The sequence below is a fragment of the Sardina pilchardus genome, chromosome 14 (assembly GCF_963854185.1).
Source record: "Sardina pilchardus chromosome 14, fSarPil1.1, whole genome shotgun sequence".
Taxonomy (NCBI): Eukaryota; Metazoa; Chordata; class Actinopteri; order Clupeiformes; family Clupeidae; genus Sardina; species Sardina pilchardus.
This window is the reverse complement of record NC_085007.1, coordinates 14,052,676-14,069,826: the sequence shown is the minus strand read 5'-3', so window position 1 is coordinate 14,069,826 and position 17,151 is coordinate 14,052,676. Positions and strand designations below refer to the sequence as shown.

Sequence of the window (17,151 nt, the reverse complement as noted above, 5' to 3'; positions counted from 1 at the left end):
TATTTTGTGTACTTTAAGTGCAGATGCAACGACGTAGAGGTGTGGGGCGAGAAAAGTGCCATATTCTCCTCAGCTAATCGTTTGGGCCTTAGATTGGCGGGAAGACCCGTAGGCTATATTTTTAGGAAACCTATGTTGTATGTATGGGTAATTCTCATTGGAAGTGGTGTGTATTTTGTTATCGTCAAGGAAATTGTTGAAATAATTTTGGAGAAATTTCTGATTTTCGAATTATCGATATTATTCTCTTTCTAGTGATTTGCGGTAGACATAGAGGTCTGCACAGGCATCAGCTGGTAATCGTCCGATCACGAGATGCAATTAAAAAGATATGCCAGAGTGGTGTACTTTTATTCTGTTTAAATATCTAGTTGTTTTAAAAGGTGAAAGTGTATTTTGGAATTTGGAATAATATGTTTTTTGGGGGGAACATTAGCGTATAAGGTGTTGCTGGATTAATATTATGGATTTTCCATCTTTTTTGATGGGATCCTATATTTTGGACGTGAGTTATTTTAGCATTTATAATAAGTAAGAAACCATCAGGGATAGCAATGGGTAAGGTACTAGGTAGGAAGTGCTGTGCCGTACCTCAAAATAATGCTGTTTATAAATATGTTCTAAGTCAGAACCAGAGAAGCATCCTTTCTTAGTTACTACCCCCTCTCTCACCCAAGACCCACAGCATTAGCAACTTCCAGCCTAGAAACAACTCCATAATGACACATTGAGCAACAGTGTCTTTCTCTGTTTTTTGTTATGGTACTATTACTTACAAGCCAGTTGATTTGCATGCCCGAGCCATAAAGCCCAAACTGACGGAGATGCCTGACCACAATGGGGCTGCTCTTAACCAGCGAACTGATTGATCCTCACTCTGTCTGGCCTTGCTCAATCCTTAGAGGGTTTCTTTTTTGCTTTGCTTTTTGTCTGCGCTGGATTTCCTATGACCTCCCAGCCCGTCCAGTCCAGTCCAGCGTAGTCCAGTCCATTTCGGTGCGGTGCTGTGTTATGCCACTGCTAAGTGCTGATCACAAAGCACCATTGGCCCAGTGTTTGGTCGGGCTCGGCCCAATGGCGCTTGTTGTCCTGCCAAACCCCAGCTGGTAGGGCGAAACTGGAGCCAGCCTGGAATGTGAGCGGTGTTGTAAATTTTTTGGCCCAAGTGCAGTTTTGATTGGTTGCAGTGGTTCTTGACTTACAACACCCCCCCCCCCCTCTTTCAATACACCCCCCCCCCCCCCCCACACACACACACACACTCACAGCCTCCTCACCTCCCCACCAACCAGCCCCTCACCCCCCTTTTTCTGCAAGTGTACCATGGGATCCCTAAATGAAATACCGGTTCCCCAACCAAAATAACAATCCGTCGACTTGTTGTTCCAGGTGGTTGGAATAATTTTCATGGCTATTTATAATTACTAGTTTCTTCGGAGACGAAGCAGAGGCACGACAGCCCCATAGACTGGATCCAGTTAGGCAAACATAAAACAAGCCTGCCCTATTAGAAATCCATTTTAATTAATGAGACAGACACACACACACACACACACACACACACACACACACACACACAGAGAGGGAGAGGCAGAGAGAGAAATGGAGCCTGAAGAAAAAGGTCACCGTTTTTAAAAAATTGCACATTCTGCCCTCACAGGGAGAGCTGTAGAGATAGATGGCATTGAGGGGGGCTCTGGTGGATAATTTTATTCCCATTAAAGTGTTTTGATATTGACTCCAGCCTCGCACGAGGCCAAAGAGTATCTCTTTGATCGTGGCCTCTACATCAGTCACCCCTTCGATAGGCTTGCGCATTTTTTCCCAGCCTCGGCCCGAAATGTCTGAAAATGTTGGCCGCGCGTGAGGCAAGCTTTGGAATAACTGTGCTTCAAACTGTTTATGCTTTAATGACAGAGGGAGATGAGCAATAGTGGAGGGGTATACAAAGCCTGTTAATCTGTGGGGCTTCAGAGCCCCTGTGATGTCGGAACATGAAAGCGGGAGGGCGACCGCGCGAGACCCCTAGGTCATCCCTCACTATCATCAAGAACTATCATAGCCAGTCTAGGGGTTTTGGTTGGGTGGGGGGTGTTGCTGGGTGGTGTGTGTGTGTGTGTGTGTGTGTGTGTGTGTGTGTGTGTGTGTGTGTGTGTGTGTTTGTGTGTGTGTGTGTGTGTGTGTGTGTGTGTGTGTGTGTGTGTGTGTGTGTGCGGTGTGGGGGGGTGAAGCTGCAGATACAGACCAACAGGGCACGCAAGGAGCAGACCAGTACTGCTGACTGACTGACTGGGTGGTCCCCCACCACCACCACCACCAACAGCAACCACCACAAGCATCCCAACCCCCCCCCCCCCCCCCAAAAAAAAAAAACACCACCACCAACTACTGGAGCATGCTGGGAAACACTGTCCCATCTCCATCGTCCCAGCCGGGCCATAAGGGTTCCAGAACGTTCTGATGGAGTGAGAGACAAGATGGTGCAGGGCGGGGGCAGGGGGTGGGGGTGGGGGGGGGTCGATCACTCAGCATTCTCCGCCGTCTGTGTTCACTGACATGGCCAGGCCCAAGGACTGGAGAGGAGACCAAAGGAAAGGCAACGCAAAAGCAGTGCTTTTGTGGGCAGTCCAGTCCATGTCTCTGCACTGCTGCCCTCCTGTTTCTAAACGTGTAACTTTGAATACACTTCCCCTTCTAAAAAAACGGTACAATGGGAACAGCGAGGACTGACGAATGGCTGTGATGGCTGAAGACCACCTCACATTTGGGTTTTTTGACCCAGTGAAAAATGAATGAAAAGAATGCTTCATTTCCTGCTTGCTTACAGTAAAGAGGATTAGAGTATTTAGAGTGTTTGAGATACTAGCCAGACACACTGACCCACAGAGAGAGTAGGCACTGTACACTGAATGTAGGCTATCTCTGCCTGTGCTGCCCACAGTGAGTATATTAAGGTGGACAGACGAGCTACAATCTTACTACAGTGGTTATGTCATATAGCATGAGAAGGGGCAAGACTCATTTGCCTTCATTGTGATTTATTATTTATCTCCTGTCTCATGTCCTCGGTGGTTAGGAGTGGTCAAATGAAAAATGTCCAGGGAAAGAAATGTGTTAGCCATATGAGTAAGTCATGTTATGTGTAACCCCTCCACCAGTGTCTGACATATTCAGGACTCAGGAGGTCAAATTCATTGTTTATCATCTTTTCACCAAAATATGTGCGTAGAAGTCTATGTGTTGGAGGCTGCTAAATGGGACCGACCTACAGAAACACAAATGCCCCCGGACTTGAGACCCCGCGGGGGGGGAAAACGTTTTGTTATCTCATGCTAAAGTGGACTTAATGAAATTAAAAACCATCAGATTGCTCACGGCTGATGCCCATTACTCCCTAGTACGTCAGAACAATTACACTAAGGCCCGCGGATGAGAGAGGCCTAGCGAAGGGGGCGCGTAGGCCCAAGTTCAACTGAGTGGACTGCGTCTTTGTGTCGCCAGACGAGCCGGTGAATGCAGCGAGAGCGCCGCGGACTTAGTACAAAAGCGGGTCACCGGAGGTCAGGAGGAAAAGCCGGAGAAGGGAAAGGTGTTCGAACATGGCTGCGGGAAATGGAAAAAGTAGAATAGACCAGCCACCGGGAACTGTGCATGATTTGTTTAGGCTGATCTCTCTCCCCTGGCAGATTGTTTAATGATGGGCAGAGAGGCAGTGTGGCCGCGGATGTTGTGCATAGACGTTGCGTTCCACTTCAAACACGGTCATCATGGAAGAATGTGGCATGTGGCGTATTGTTTCCTTAATGTTTATGTTACGCTCAACTCACAACACGTCTTCATATCAGGACTCCAATTAGCCTACTTTAACCGTGTCACCTGACTAGGACAGAACTATTGTTGCATCAGTTGTCTGCAATCTAAGCAATCTGATAAAAACTATTCAGTGTCGCATAATCACATTGCCATGTCTTTAAAGCACTATTTAAAGCTAAATAAAGTAAAATACAGTCTTTTAACCGGTTTGAAATTATTCCTTACAGATTATTCTGAATTCTATGCACAAATATCAGCCGAGGATCCACATCGTGAAAGCGGATGAGAATAATGGATTCGGATCCAAAAACACTGCGTTCTGCACTCATGTGTTCCCAGAAACGGCCTTCATTGCAGTCACATCCTACCAAAATCATAAGGTAAGTCAGCTGAAAGACTGACTTTATCCATTTGTTTATGTCAAAGTTATAGCATGTATGTCTATTATTAAAATGCACAATGTCATAGTAAAGGTGTAAACACTCTTTCGTGTTCGAACACCGATGTTACTGATTGAAAAGACTTAATTTTCATTATTTTTTTCTCGTTTAATTTAGAAACCAGATAATTCAGCCTTGTCTGTGAAATAATAGCCTACGTATGAGATAATTAGTATGTTTTATGATAAACAAGATTAGACTCATTTTCAATAATGAAATCAGGTAAATGGATCCAGTCATCTCGAAAAGAGAAGCAATAGCCTATGTCCATGTCAGAACACCGATCTCATGACTGAATCACTGATAGTAGGCCTAGTCTGCGCACTGAAACATGTCAACGCCCATGGGCCAAAGAAACCACATGCCCGATAGCATAGCCAAGCAGAGACCTGTGTATCTCAAGGGACTTTTCAGACATCTCAGTCAATACCTCCCGCTTTCATTTTCTATCAGCATAAGCAGCTTCAAGTATAGCTTAGCACAATGGGATGAATAATTGAAATGAAACGTGTGTGTGTGTGTGTGTGTGTGTGTGTGTGTGTGTGTGTGTGTGTGTGTGTGTGTGTGTGTGTGTGTGTGTGTGTGTTGCTGCTGCTGCTGCTGTTGTTGTGACAGTGGCAACTGAAAAGAGTGATATTATAACAATACTTTTAGGTTAGCATACAGACGGCTGCTCATGCATCGAATTTACAATCAATCACACATTTTGTGTTGCTCTGTCACCACAGGAAAACAAGCAGGTCTATTTTAATGTTTCGGAGTGGCATTGTGTAAAACATTAAATGCAAATGTTCTGTGAATACTATAATTTCGTCGTTTGCGTGGAAAGGGCTTTAGAAGCTGTAGCCTAGGCTTATCTGTGAAGTTATTTGAAGTCGCGTTGAGTGAAGTTGCACATGAGTACAGAGTTATTCCGCCTGTTCAATCAAATAATTGAATAATTGAAAAGGAAAATATAGCATTGTCGTGTCGTTTTTATATTTGCATGTATTATAAATGAAAATGCTTTTATATTTTATTTTCAGTCGCAATTTGTCGGACAAGATGCATCCATATCGATTTGTACAGTAGATATGTATTGAAATAAGCAAAATGTGTGTTTTCCAATAACGCTTCCTAGCGTTTTTCACTTGCGTGCTATGCGTGTTTACCTAACTGTCAGAGTAGCCTAACACAAACTTTATTTATCTATGAAAACGGCTTATATCAGAGGTTGAAACTATGTTTCTGCAATTGATTGAATCTCGATTCTATAGATTTGAGCAAGCCTGAAAAAGAAATGGTGGCAGCTTGGAGCCAAAGTGATTATGATCAGACAGAACCTCAACAAGAAACAGCCAGTCTGCTATTCAAAACATTTTAATTGACCAAATTAGGCTTTATGCGTCACTGAGTGTTATATCCCAAGTTTGAGAATCAGTATTAGTATCTGTTGAAATTCGGTTTGCAACCTGAAAAGCGCAGGATACCCTTTATGTTTTTGATGCGTTTTTGTTTATTTCCTGCAGTTTTATTTATTTATTGCAAACTGGGCATTTCTAGGGCAAGATGGACATGTGAGCGAGCTGTAACAAGATAAGGGCAGCTATTTTTGATGGGCCTATGTGGCAACAAGGTGGAGGGTTAAGAGAAGTCCTGTGGTGATTTTACAAGTTAGGCTATCTTACATTCGCAACTATTTCGCCTGTAAAGGTTCCAGCGGATGAGATGGTGCATTTCGCGGCTTGACTTAGGCTATATCGAAGGCTTATAAGCCTATGGTTGGATGCTTAACTGGTGGTGTAACGAAACTGTTTTTCTTTTCACAAATCATCTGAACTATGACGAACTTTTCGAATACAACTTTGACATTGGAGTTTGAGTAAGCTAATTGTCTGTATTTTGTATCATTCAATTATTGAATACGATTGTTGAATTAGCGCAAGTCACATATGCCTATAGGGATATGCTTGCATGTGCAAAAATGATTTTGCTAGTTTAAAAGTTGAAGAGAATATTCGCACGTTTCACCAGTTCACCTGTCCCATGTTGTTCCATCTTATCTTCTCCAGTGTGACGTTTTGACCGCACTCGTTATGGAAAAATCCTGTTCCTATTGTGAACCCCTGAAAATATCCCGTTAAATGAGTTTGCATAATTTCTTTAGACGGCAGTGCATAGCCATGTCTGTTTCACATCCGTGCTTTAACTATGTCGATGTCAAGTTTTAATGTGGGGCAGGGGAGGGCCGGGAGTGGGGGCGAATACCGGTAATGTCTCCTGAGCCTATCAAAATTCCGTGTTGCTCTTAACAGGATGCAACAGGCTGCCAGTCAGAGAGAACCATTAATTATGGAGCCTGCATGAGCGAAATTTCGCTAATTGTTGTTTTCACGTGTAGTTGTGTTCTTTAAAATCAACAATTGAATAAAGAACCAGGGTCATATGTACAGGTATACACATGTAGCCTATGCCTACTTTTTAATGATTATTTGTTTTTTGTGAAATCACTGTAACTCAATGAAATGAAATCGAAATATTAGCCCCATAGAATGTATTGATGTCCGAATAGCAGTCCAACCCTGGGAGAATTAATGAGTTATTCAATAGCCCATTCTGTAAAATATCAAATTTGATATGGCTACAGTTTTGTACCACTGCAACTAGTATAGCCTAAGGACAGAAATAGGTAGGCCTACCTGAAATTATGAAGGACCAGAACACCACGTTATCCCCGCCGGCAGTTTAATATTAATATTGATATTAATATTAGGCTACATTATTATGTTAACTACTCACCAATGTTGATTATTTCGCATTTTTCAATCTAACATTTGTCTAATATATGTGTAAAAGTAAGGCACAAGCACACGATGATTTTTATCTCTCTTGCATTTCCCATGATCTATTTTGGCTAAAAGATACAATGAACCCTAATATCAACGATTGATTTAGCCAGTTTTAGAAGCCAAGACGGGTAGATATTTTTGGAGATGGGGTATGTTTTTTTTCCTTTCTTTAAGCAATGCCACTTGCTTTTTGTCAATGAACCTCATGATGCACGTACCATCTACTGGTTAATCCACTTCAGAAGTCTGTAAATATTTGTTGCGTAAATTATATAAGTAAAACAGACTTAGATGTACAAACTAAGAGACACGGGACAGGCTTTAATCTGTGCCAAACGCGCCGTGCGTTTACGAGAGCCGGGAGGGCTGCGTGTGTCTCAACAAGGAGATATTTTACAAGGTTTGGGTGAAAGTGAGAGCCAGAGCGCAAGTTGACGTCGTGTTGGGAAACACACCACGCAAGCCAACTAATTACCTGCCAAGTAAAGCGTGGCTGAAGAAGGGATATCCTCACACTGACTGTAACTCTGCGTAATACTGCGTAACCTCCTTTACAGGAGACTTAAGTTCGTTCGGTCCTACTGGCGAAAATACAGCAAATGTATAACCATTCGCTTTGGAGAACGTATAGCCGCGGGATGATATTTATTTTAATGGAAAATATGTGTAATCTTAGTTTTATATCAAGTTTAGTTAATTTTTCATCACAGAGTATATTTAACCTGTTTTAGGATTAATATTTGTTTTTGATTCGCTCAGCCTGGTGCTTTATTTAGTTTTGTGCGTCATTATTATGATTACAGTATGGGGGTTGATTAGCCTAGGCTACTTGTCGTCAGCTCTCAACTGTCCTTTTCATCGGATAGTATTTTTGTCGACTGTTTGGGATTCAAATGCATTTTATGATATACTGTTGTAATCCTTTAATTTAAGTATACCCATTAAATTCCAGCACCGTTACATATTTGTATGATGTCGAGCCACATTGAGTTACATTTGGATAGGATCATGTGAACTGGGCACCATGGACTACTTTTAATAAATTCATACAGATGATTGCTCTCCGAATGAAAACAGTTACCGTATTTCTTTTTGTGAAAAATTACACAACTATTAGATCATCTAAATGTAGTATTGGTATGTTTGAAAATGGCTAGTTCAATGAAGAAGTGGAGTATATCATACTTTGAAACGTTTTAAATGGCGGGATAAAGCTTAGATGTCAAAATAATAACTTATTTCGAATCTGTCCATCTTTGTTCATTCGACTCTTTAATTAAATAAAGCCAAACTTCGACACAGCATATTCATGTGTTGGTTTCCCTTTTAGGGCTGAAACCACCAATACAATTTTCCATATTTAGACTTGGTTGTTGATTTCTGGTTGTAAAGTGCAGATGTGGGAGAACAATGCTGCATTCTATTTTCTTCAAATTGGAAGAATACAGGAATGTTATTTTCATGAAAGCTAGACTTTATATGCATATTAACCTGCTTTCTGTTGATGGGCTTTGGAGTTCACAGGAATTTCGATTCCAAATGTAAATTGATACATGCCATGAGATAGCTGATAACAGAAACTGTGCTCTTTGTATCTCCAGTAAAACCCAGCCCTTATGCCATTTAAAGGAAAACACCTGTATGATGCCATGAGGAATATACTGCATATAAGATGCCTAACTACTCAAACACTCAAAAACATATCTTTTTCGTTTTTAGATAACTCAGCTAAAGATTGAGAACAATCCGTTTGCGAAAGGCTTCCGGGGGAGTGATGACATGGAACTGCACCGGATGTCACGCATGCAAAGGTAAGCTATTGAGAGGCCCAATGTACACACTTTCTCCTCACCTAGTGGCACACAACAGGCCTTTGTTCAAACTTGGTGCCACCTGAACATGTTGTCATTAAATATATCTGCGTGCACCTTAACACCCCCTCACACCTAAAACTTCCTTAGAAACACACGAGGGCAGACATCCATAGGGTCATGTGCTGTCGTAAGAGCAAGGAAAAGTCAATAAAGCGTCGTTTTTTTTCCCCGTCTTCCTTTTCCGTTCACCGGAAATAGACCCTCTTGAGGGTCCTCTTGTTCTGGCCGTCTAAGTCTGCTAGGCTCATTTGCCCTTCCTAGGCCGCGTGAAAGACATCTCCTCACAAGGAGAAGGATTGGTCACCAGATAAGCCACTGGTGACTGGAGTACTGAAAGGCTCTAGTAAGTCTGAAAGGCTCCCGGATACTCCCCGCGTATAAGGAGCTGGGCTAATCAGTGCACATGTGGCTTGGAATGGTCATTAGAAGGGCCAAGGCAGCAATTACTGTATCTGGGGGTGCTTTTTTTTTTTTTTTTTGAGGTGGGACATAAAAAAAAGAGGCAGCACCCTTCTTTTCCTGCGATGCACGGTGCAGGCTCTCGTGACATAAGTGTAGCTCGTTGAGTTCTGGCCAGGCTTTATGTGTCGGAGGGCTTTCATGGTCGATCTGGCTCGACCCTCAAACGGGCCACGATGGTCGGGCGACATCCCCTCTGTTTCGCGCGGGGGAGGAGGGGGAGGAGGGGGGGGGGGGGGGGGGGGGATAAAGCCGCGGCCCTGTCTCGGCCGGCAGTGGAGTGGATGGGAAGAGGGGAGGGGAGACGCGGAACAGTTGTCTGCGGCGAGCGACGCTTCGATCGGGCCAGTCCCGAGCCGGCACCGGAGGAGACCACATGGCTCAGGGCTCTGATTGGCTCCAGATGACGGCGGCGCAGCGCAGCGCACATCCACGGGCCGGGTGGAAAAACACTTTTTCAAAGCAGAAAATCTGGTCCGAAGCCCACACCTCCGCCAACTGAGGCGTCGCCTGCGCTCCCAAACGAGAGAGAACGAGAAAGAATGAGAGATACAGACAGAGAGAGAGAGAGAGAGAGAAAGAGAAAAAGAGAGGGGAAGGAAGTGTCTCTACATTGCGTAAAGAAGTGAATAATGAATGTCCACACAGAACTAGAGCAGGCCTATCATTGCTTTTGAAAGGACACCATCCTTCTTCTATTTCACAATTCAGCCACTGACCAGTCACAATCCAGGCATCTTCCCCTGCCACCTAGAAATCGTCCAGAGTCGCAATTGTTGTAGCAGCAGCAGCAGCAGCGGCCGCAGCAACAACAACTGTGTTCTTCTCCCCTGACGTTTTCGGACGAGGAAAATGAATTCCTCAGGCCAGGCGATGATGCACACGGCTGCTGTAATACATAAATCACCGTAAACGCACACCTGTGATGTAACACGTGTCCTCGGCCGGCGAAAAGGGCCTTACCACCCCTCTCCCTGAGAGAAGCCAGGCCCGTCTCTTAACGGAGGACTGTGGCCAGCGAAGGTCTGGACTGAGTTAGGACTCTGGTCTGCAGAGGCCTCTTTGCAAAACCAGGTCACTTCTGTGAAAGGAGGAGAAGAAAAAAAGGGGGGGGGAAGACAAAGGAGGGGGGGGGGAATCAAAGACGGAAGAAAAAATGTGCATGGACGTTCATGAATCACTTAGAGTCATGTATCTATCCTCATCTCTCAACCACAGACCAATAAATGGGTCGTAGGCTGACGCAACTGTAAGAGGGTGCTGCATGTGGTTAGTTGCTCCTCAGGATGGAGGGAGATCTGCAGATGACAGATTCCATGTAATTGTATCTCTGTATTGGGAAAGGAATCAACAGGGGGAGATTCTTCTTCTCACTCTCTCTCCCTCTCTCTCTCTCTGTCTCTCTCTCTTTCTCTCTCTCTCTCTCTCTCTGTCTCTCTCTTTCTCTCTCTCTCTCTCTCTGTTTCTCTCTCTTTCGCTCTTTTTCCTTTTTGTGTGAGTGTCTTCATTTCTCTCTCCTCTCCTTCTTTCTCTGCCCTTCAATTTATCCCTCCTTCTCCTCTCTCTCTCTCTCTCTCTCTCTCTCTCCCGCAGCAGTAAAGAGTACCCGGTGGTGCCCAGGAGCACGGTGCGCCAGCGGGTGGGCACCAGCCAGAGCCCCTTCAGTGGCGAGGTGCAGGGCCTGGGCCCGGCCAGCGGCCTGGGCGCCGCGTACCCCTGCGAGAACGGCGTCAGCAGCACCTCGCAGGACCTGCTGCCCCAGTCGGGCTCCTACCCGCTGCCCCACGAGCACGGCCAGGACTACCACTGCATCAAGAGAAAAGGTGGGCCTGGCGTTTTCACCTCACCTGCCGCACCTCACCTGAGTAGAGCCTGTGAACTAGGCCACGGCGTGCAGTTAGAGAGGGGTTTTATTCGCCTGTCTCTGTAGACCTGGGACAACAGATAACAGACAACAGACAACAGACAACAAAACTAGAAAAGCACTTAGAGAGCACAAGCCCCCGACAAGCGAAAACATTAACCGCCTCCTGGATCCAGACGGTGATACGGACCACTTCTAAAATTTAATCGTTTCTTCCTTTGGGTCATTTCAGACCTTCCCTGAAAATGTTGTCGAAATCCAATCCATAACTTTTGAGTTATCTTGTGAACAAACAAAAAAACAAACAGACAAACAAACACACCTTGATGAAAACATGACCTCCTTGTCGGAGGTAATTAGCACCCTTGCTAATTATGGGAGGCTTACATTTTGTATTGTATTCTGATGTCCATTAATGTGCGCTGTAACTATTTACTATACGAACAAACAAACAAACAAACAAATTAACAAATAAATAAGAAGAACCCATCATGTTTGTATGTGGTACTTTCCAGATTCTTTAGAACCACTTTCAGCACTAAGGAACCTACATTAAAGCCACCTTTTTAAGAAGGACAAAACATAAATGGGCATATTTGTACTTTCCTGTAGGACTGCTATGCACTGAGTAAATCGGTGTAATGGTCCATAGGCATGTAAGCATGTGTGTCTTTGCCTCCTCTGTTTGTGCTGCTGATTGCAGAAACAGGAGTAGCCTACACATCTCGCATCTTATCTCCTAACAGTGCAGAAGTCTACAGTAGAGGGGTTTCAGGAAGGAATGTAAGGGCTCGTTCTGAAAGTAATCAACTGCAGGGAGTAAAAAAGGAGTTTATTTTTTAATGAGCTAACAGCACTTTACAGGAATGTAGTAGTTAATGTCCTGCGGTATATTTCTGGTACTGTATGTTCCTGTTTTCAGCGTACTAACTCTCCCTGATCTATCTGTCCAATTGTCCAAATCTCCCTTTCTTCTGTCTTTCTTTCTCTTTCCCTCTATCTATCACTTTCTCTCTCTTTCTCTCTTTCTTTCATTCTGTCTCCATAGTGGAGGATGACTGCCACACAGGCGACCACTCTTACAAGAAGGCCTACATGGAGAGCTCCTCTAGCGAGGAGGACCATTACTACCGTCCCGTGGCCTACTCCCAGCCCCTGGGCCTGGCCGGTGCCGGTGCCGGACCCTACCGGACCGAGGCGGGCCAGCGGCAGGCGTGCATGTACGCCAGCGCCACGCAGGCGTCCGAGCCCGTGCCCAGCCTGGAGGACATCAGCTGCAACACGTGGGCGGGCGTGTCGCCGTACGGCAGCTGCTCGGTGGCGGGCATGCAGCCCATGGACCGGCTGCCGTACCACCAGCACTTCTCGGCGCACTTCGCCTCGGGCCCGCTGGTGTCGCGGCTGAGCGGCGTGGCGGGGCACGCCTCGCCACAGCTGGGCGACGCCCACGTGCCCATGTACCAGGGCTCCATGGGGCCACACCAGACTCTGAGTGCCGCCGCCGCCGCCGCCGCAGCTGCAGCGCGGCAGTGCAGCCCCGGCAGCGCCGTCTCCGGCCTGCAGTCGCCCGGCACAGGGCCGCCCCCGGGCCTCCAGGGGAACGAGTACCCGCTGTACCCGCCGCACAGCCTACCGCGCACGCTCTCGCCGCACCAGTACCACGCCGTGCACAGCGTCAGCATCATGCCCGACTGGAACGAGGGAAGCTAACTTGCCCAGGAGAAGAAGGTTTCCGCGGGGGACAAAAAAAGGGTCGAGGAGATTTGGAGAATGACTGAGGAGTCGGGTGTCGGCGATTGCATATATTTATATCTCATATGTTTATGTGGAGAAGAGTACGTTGCTCACCTTCAGACTCGTATGGTCTTGTGACATCAGTTTTTAAGACCATCATGTCGAGACGTTTAGAGACTTTAAGGCGAGAGGCCAAGTAGCACAGACATCTTTAAAGATGATTTTTTTTTTTTCGGACAGTCTGGCCACCCATGTCAGATATCCACCAGAGATTTTCTTTTCAGGGTTGAAGGATGAAGTATCAAGTCAGTTTGTAAAGTATATGTGTATAGTACAGTATAATATGGAAAGAAAAAAGATAAGCTACAAGCTTTTCCCCATTTTTTTTAAAGTGACGGACTGAAGCACAGGCCTACGATTGCATCACCAGACCCGTTTTTTTAAAGCAATTTTTATATTCTATTTTTCATCTTTGTGTTGTGGTATGCTTTTGTTTTTTGTCTTTGTAATCCGCTAATATGAAAAGATTGTTAGATGGATCATTTCCTTTAAAAAAAAAAAAAAAGTAATTATGTTGACACCACCCTTAAATATGTTTTTTTTTTTGTTTTCCTTTTTGTTGGCTAATATGTTCTATGTAAATGTTACTCAGAAAAAGAGAAGACAATCACCAGTCAGGAAAGTCAAGCCGAGTGTACAAAAGAAAGAAACAAAAGTGTTTCTATAGAGTGCAGACTTCTGGTTGGGGGCAAACCGATGCACTTATGCAGTTTAGGACAGTTCAGGGACATACCTCACCTCATCTTTAGCCAAGTTGATGAGCGGAACCATCCGACTATAATTAATGTATCAGTCTGAAGTAATAGTTTCCTATAAGACACAGTCAGTTGCAATTTGTTTTTTTCTCTTTCTTTTATCCACGAGGGTTCACAGTAACAGAGACAGTTAATCATATATGGAATATATACACTATTTATTTATATGGTGTGTGTATGGTTCTGAATGGCGTCAAGGTCGATGTGTTGTGTTTGGCGTACAGCTGTGCCATCTTATGAAGATCTCTGTATTGTATTTTCACTACGCCTTTAATTTCAAGAACCGCTCCCCATCCTCGACGGTTGTGCTGAAAGCATGATGTCAAACAGTGCTGGGCCATTACAGTCAGTGATACGTTGATACATGCCATGCATTTTGTACTTAAGTTTTTGTCAGTCCTGTTTCCAATAGAGGTATTTTCTGGAAGGCTGTGTGGGAATATTAAAGTTTGTTGTATGTAATTGTGCACACTATAATTTCCCATGGCTCATGCACTAATTGTGTATTGAAAGCATTCTAAAAAATCATGAACTCTATTGAAAGAAAAGAAGATTAAATCTTTTTTTTTTCAATTGATCTCACTGGATACCTACAATGTTTCCTCGAGCCAACCAACTTGGAGGGGTTCTAATACAAACACTCAAAGGATTCCAGTGGAACCTTTACAGGCTCTACATAGAACTGTAAAAAGGTTCTTCTGGGGGGAACATAAGCCAAAGAACTGTTCCTTTTCTTTCACCATTGTACAACCTGGAATGGCTAGATGAGGCTGGAAAAAAGGCAACCAGTAGACTGGACACAGGGTAAATCCTATGAAAAGTTCATTCAGTGAGATGATATAGCAAAGCGTTGATGAAATGATGAATACCATTCCACTGTGTCATAATACAGGGTAATGGTATTTTTATTTATTCATCACGCACACTATTTGCCATCTATTACCCCTCCACCCCCCTGACTTCTGACAGTAAGGAGTATGAAGGAGCAAGATCAATTCAAAACATAAAGTAGGATAGATGATTTATCTATTGGCTGAAGTTACTTTGAAACATGCTTGTAGTGACAGTTTTTTTTTTCATGTTAATAGTATTTATTTCCCCTGTATTATAAAGCCTTTTCTATTTTTTTTAATCAGAAACTATGCTTGTTAGTCTCCCCTTTTCTGTTGGTTTGTATCTTCGCGGCTACCCTCTGTTTCTATTTTAGATTTTTGTTTTCTTCCTCGGACAAAGAGAAATCATGCTGACTTAGAGATCAGAGCATTAATTCTAATGGCTTTTAAATGAATATGAGATAAAAAGAAGTGGTTTACTTTGCTGTAAATACAAACACAAATGTACATAGAATACAGAATTGCAATAAATCTAAAACATCATCCTGCATATTACTCCACATTTTTTTGGTTTCTTGTTAAGGTATCTTCTGTGGAGTGAGGCACATACACAACTGACTAGGACTAGTCTTCCTCATAATTCAGTGCTGAGAAGCGCATGATTGATTCACTTTTTGCTGACCGCACAGAACTCAAGTCAATGCAACAGAAAATATTTCAATCTTTAATCCTCCGTTGACAGGCAGAGATACACAAACACATCACATTTAATCCCCATAGAATATCACCCAAACCCTCTGCTCCACATCCGGGTTCCGCAGTAAATATTTGTAGTCTTCGTTCTTTGGACTTACACTGTCTCAACCTCATGGAATGGCTTTACAATACTACAAATCCCACCTCCCATCCCTTTTTAACCCGTAAACATCTACATTGTAAAAGTGTCATCGCTTCCATACTACAACAAAAGCAATAAAGTCCATAGTGAAGGATACATAGTGACTTATATCCTACCTAAACCCATGAAGAAATCCAAGACTGTCCTCTCTTTTCTAGCAGTCATTCACTGACCAGGGGAAGTATTCCGTAAACTAATCCTAGGATGGGATCAATGAATTTCGTTCAGCAGGGAGTCCTCCATGCTGTTGGTCACAATATAGCCGCCAACTAATTGTCCTCATCATCTCGCTGATGTAGAGAAAATCCCCTGGATTAAAGGGGTCGCCTGGACTGTCTCTCCTACAGCTGGCCCCCTCCCTAGCCACACACGCACACACACACACACACACACACATGCTAACACAGACATTTTTATACAGCCCCGTCCCACACACAATACTTGCACAAATGCATACACACACACACATTTACTCAAACACATACATTCACATAAATGCATAAAAACCTGGGGTGCATGCACACACACGGCCACACACACACACACACACACACACACACACACACACACACTCCCACTGGTCAGCTCCATCTCATAAATCTCCAAAGCGCCACGCCTGACTACCCACCCTTTGCAGTTGAGCCAAAATGGAGTTAGCTGTTGGCCTGTAGCATAGCAAGTACATGTCCAGCAAAGCAGTGCAGTAGCAACTGGGTGTCAACAGACAACATGGGCGCCACATGATAAATGCAACCTTACTAATCCAAAGATGCTTGTGCGCTATGGGTCCAGCACAACAAGTTAAATTTAGAACGATTCATTACAAACTTAAGTGGAGAGGCCTTGTAAAAGTTTTTTTTGTAATATCTAACCTTTGACAGTTGCCTATATTGGCTTAACCAAGGACGACCGCTGTTCAAATTAATAGAATAGTGTATATAAAGTGTAGTTTATTCTTCTTGACAGAAGTAGGTTTGGCATATCTGTGATATTTAACACTTTTGTTTGTACAAATCTCATTTATGTGACGTAGTTGAAACTTTAATTTCTTGTCCCATGTAGGAGTGGAGGCAGCTTGCTCTCGTTCAAACAAATACAGATAAATGCTGAGTAATATATCAGTTGACGATGCACAGGAGCTGTTGTCTGAGATATGCTTTAGCGCCGGGGCGCACGAATGTAGGGAATGCTCGGAGGAAACAGGCCCAAATGACAGACAGGGGGAAACTAGGCAAGAGTGAGAAAGTCGAAAAACTCTCCTCGCCCTCCCACGGGTGGGTCTGCGTTTCTTATTCTGTCTGTAACCTCTCTCTCTCTCTTTCTCTCTCTGTCATTCTCTCTCTTTCCTGCCCACACACTCCCTCTTTCTGTTTCTCTCTCCCTCTCTTTAACTTTGTCTTTCTCTCAGTTTCTCCATCCTTCCTTTCTGCACCTCTGTCTGCATTTTTGTCTGTCTCATGCCTCTTTTCTCTCTCTTTCCCTCACACTAACTCTCTCTCTCTCTTTCTCTCTGTCTGTCTGACTGTCTGACTCTCCCTCCCTCCCTCCCTTTCTCTCTGTCTCTCTCCATTCTACCCAAACACACAGTGACCT

At 44.2% G+C, this 17,151-nt stretch overlaps 1 protein-coding gene across 1 annotated transcript in view; it reads left to right on the top strand.

Annotated features, from left to right (window-relative positions):
* The window catches only part of tbx5a (T-box transcription factor 5a), a 31,799-nt gene extending 17,544 nt beyond the window's left edge, over positions 1 to 14,255 (top strand). The window contains exons 6-10 of the mRNA XM_062554224.1: positions 4,041 to 4,193; positions 8,801 to 8,892; positions 11,008 to 11,237; positions 12,327 to 12,675; positions 12,772 to 14,255. Coding sequence (XP_062410208.1) covers positions 4,041 to 4,193; positions 8,801 to 8,892; positions 11,008 to 11,237; positions 12,327 to 12,675; positions 12,772 to 12,988 — 1,041 coding nt within the window. The 3' untranslated portion in view covers positions 12,989 to 14,255. The remainder of the gene's footprint in view (positions 1 to 4,040; positions 4,194 to 8,800; positions 8,893 to 11,007; positions 11,238 to 12,326; positions 12,676 to 12,771) is intronic.
* Positions 14,256 to 17,151: the final 2,896 nt, after the last annotated feature.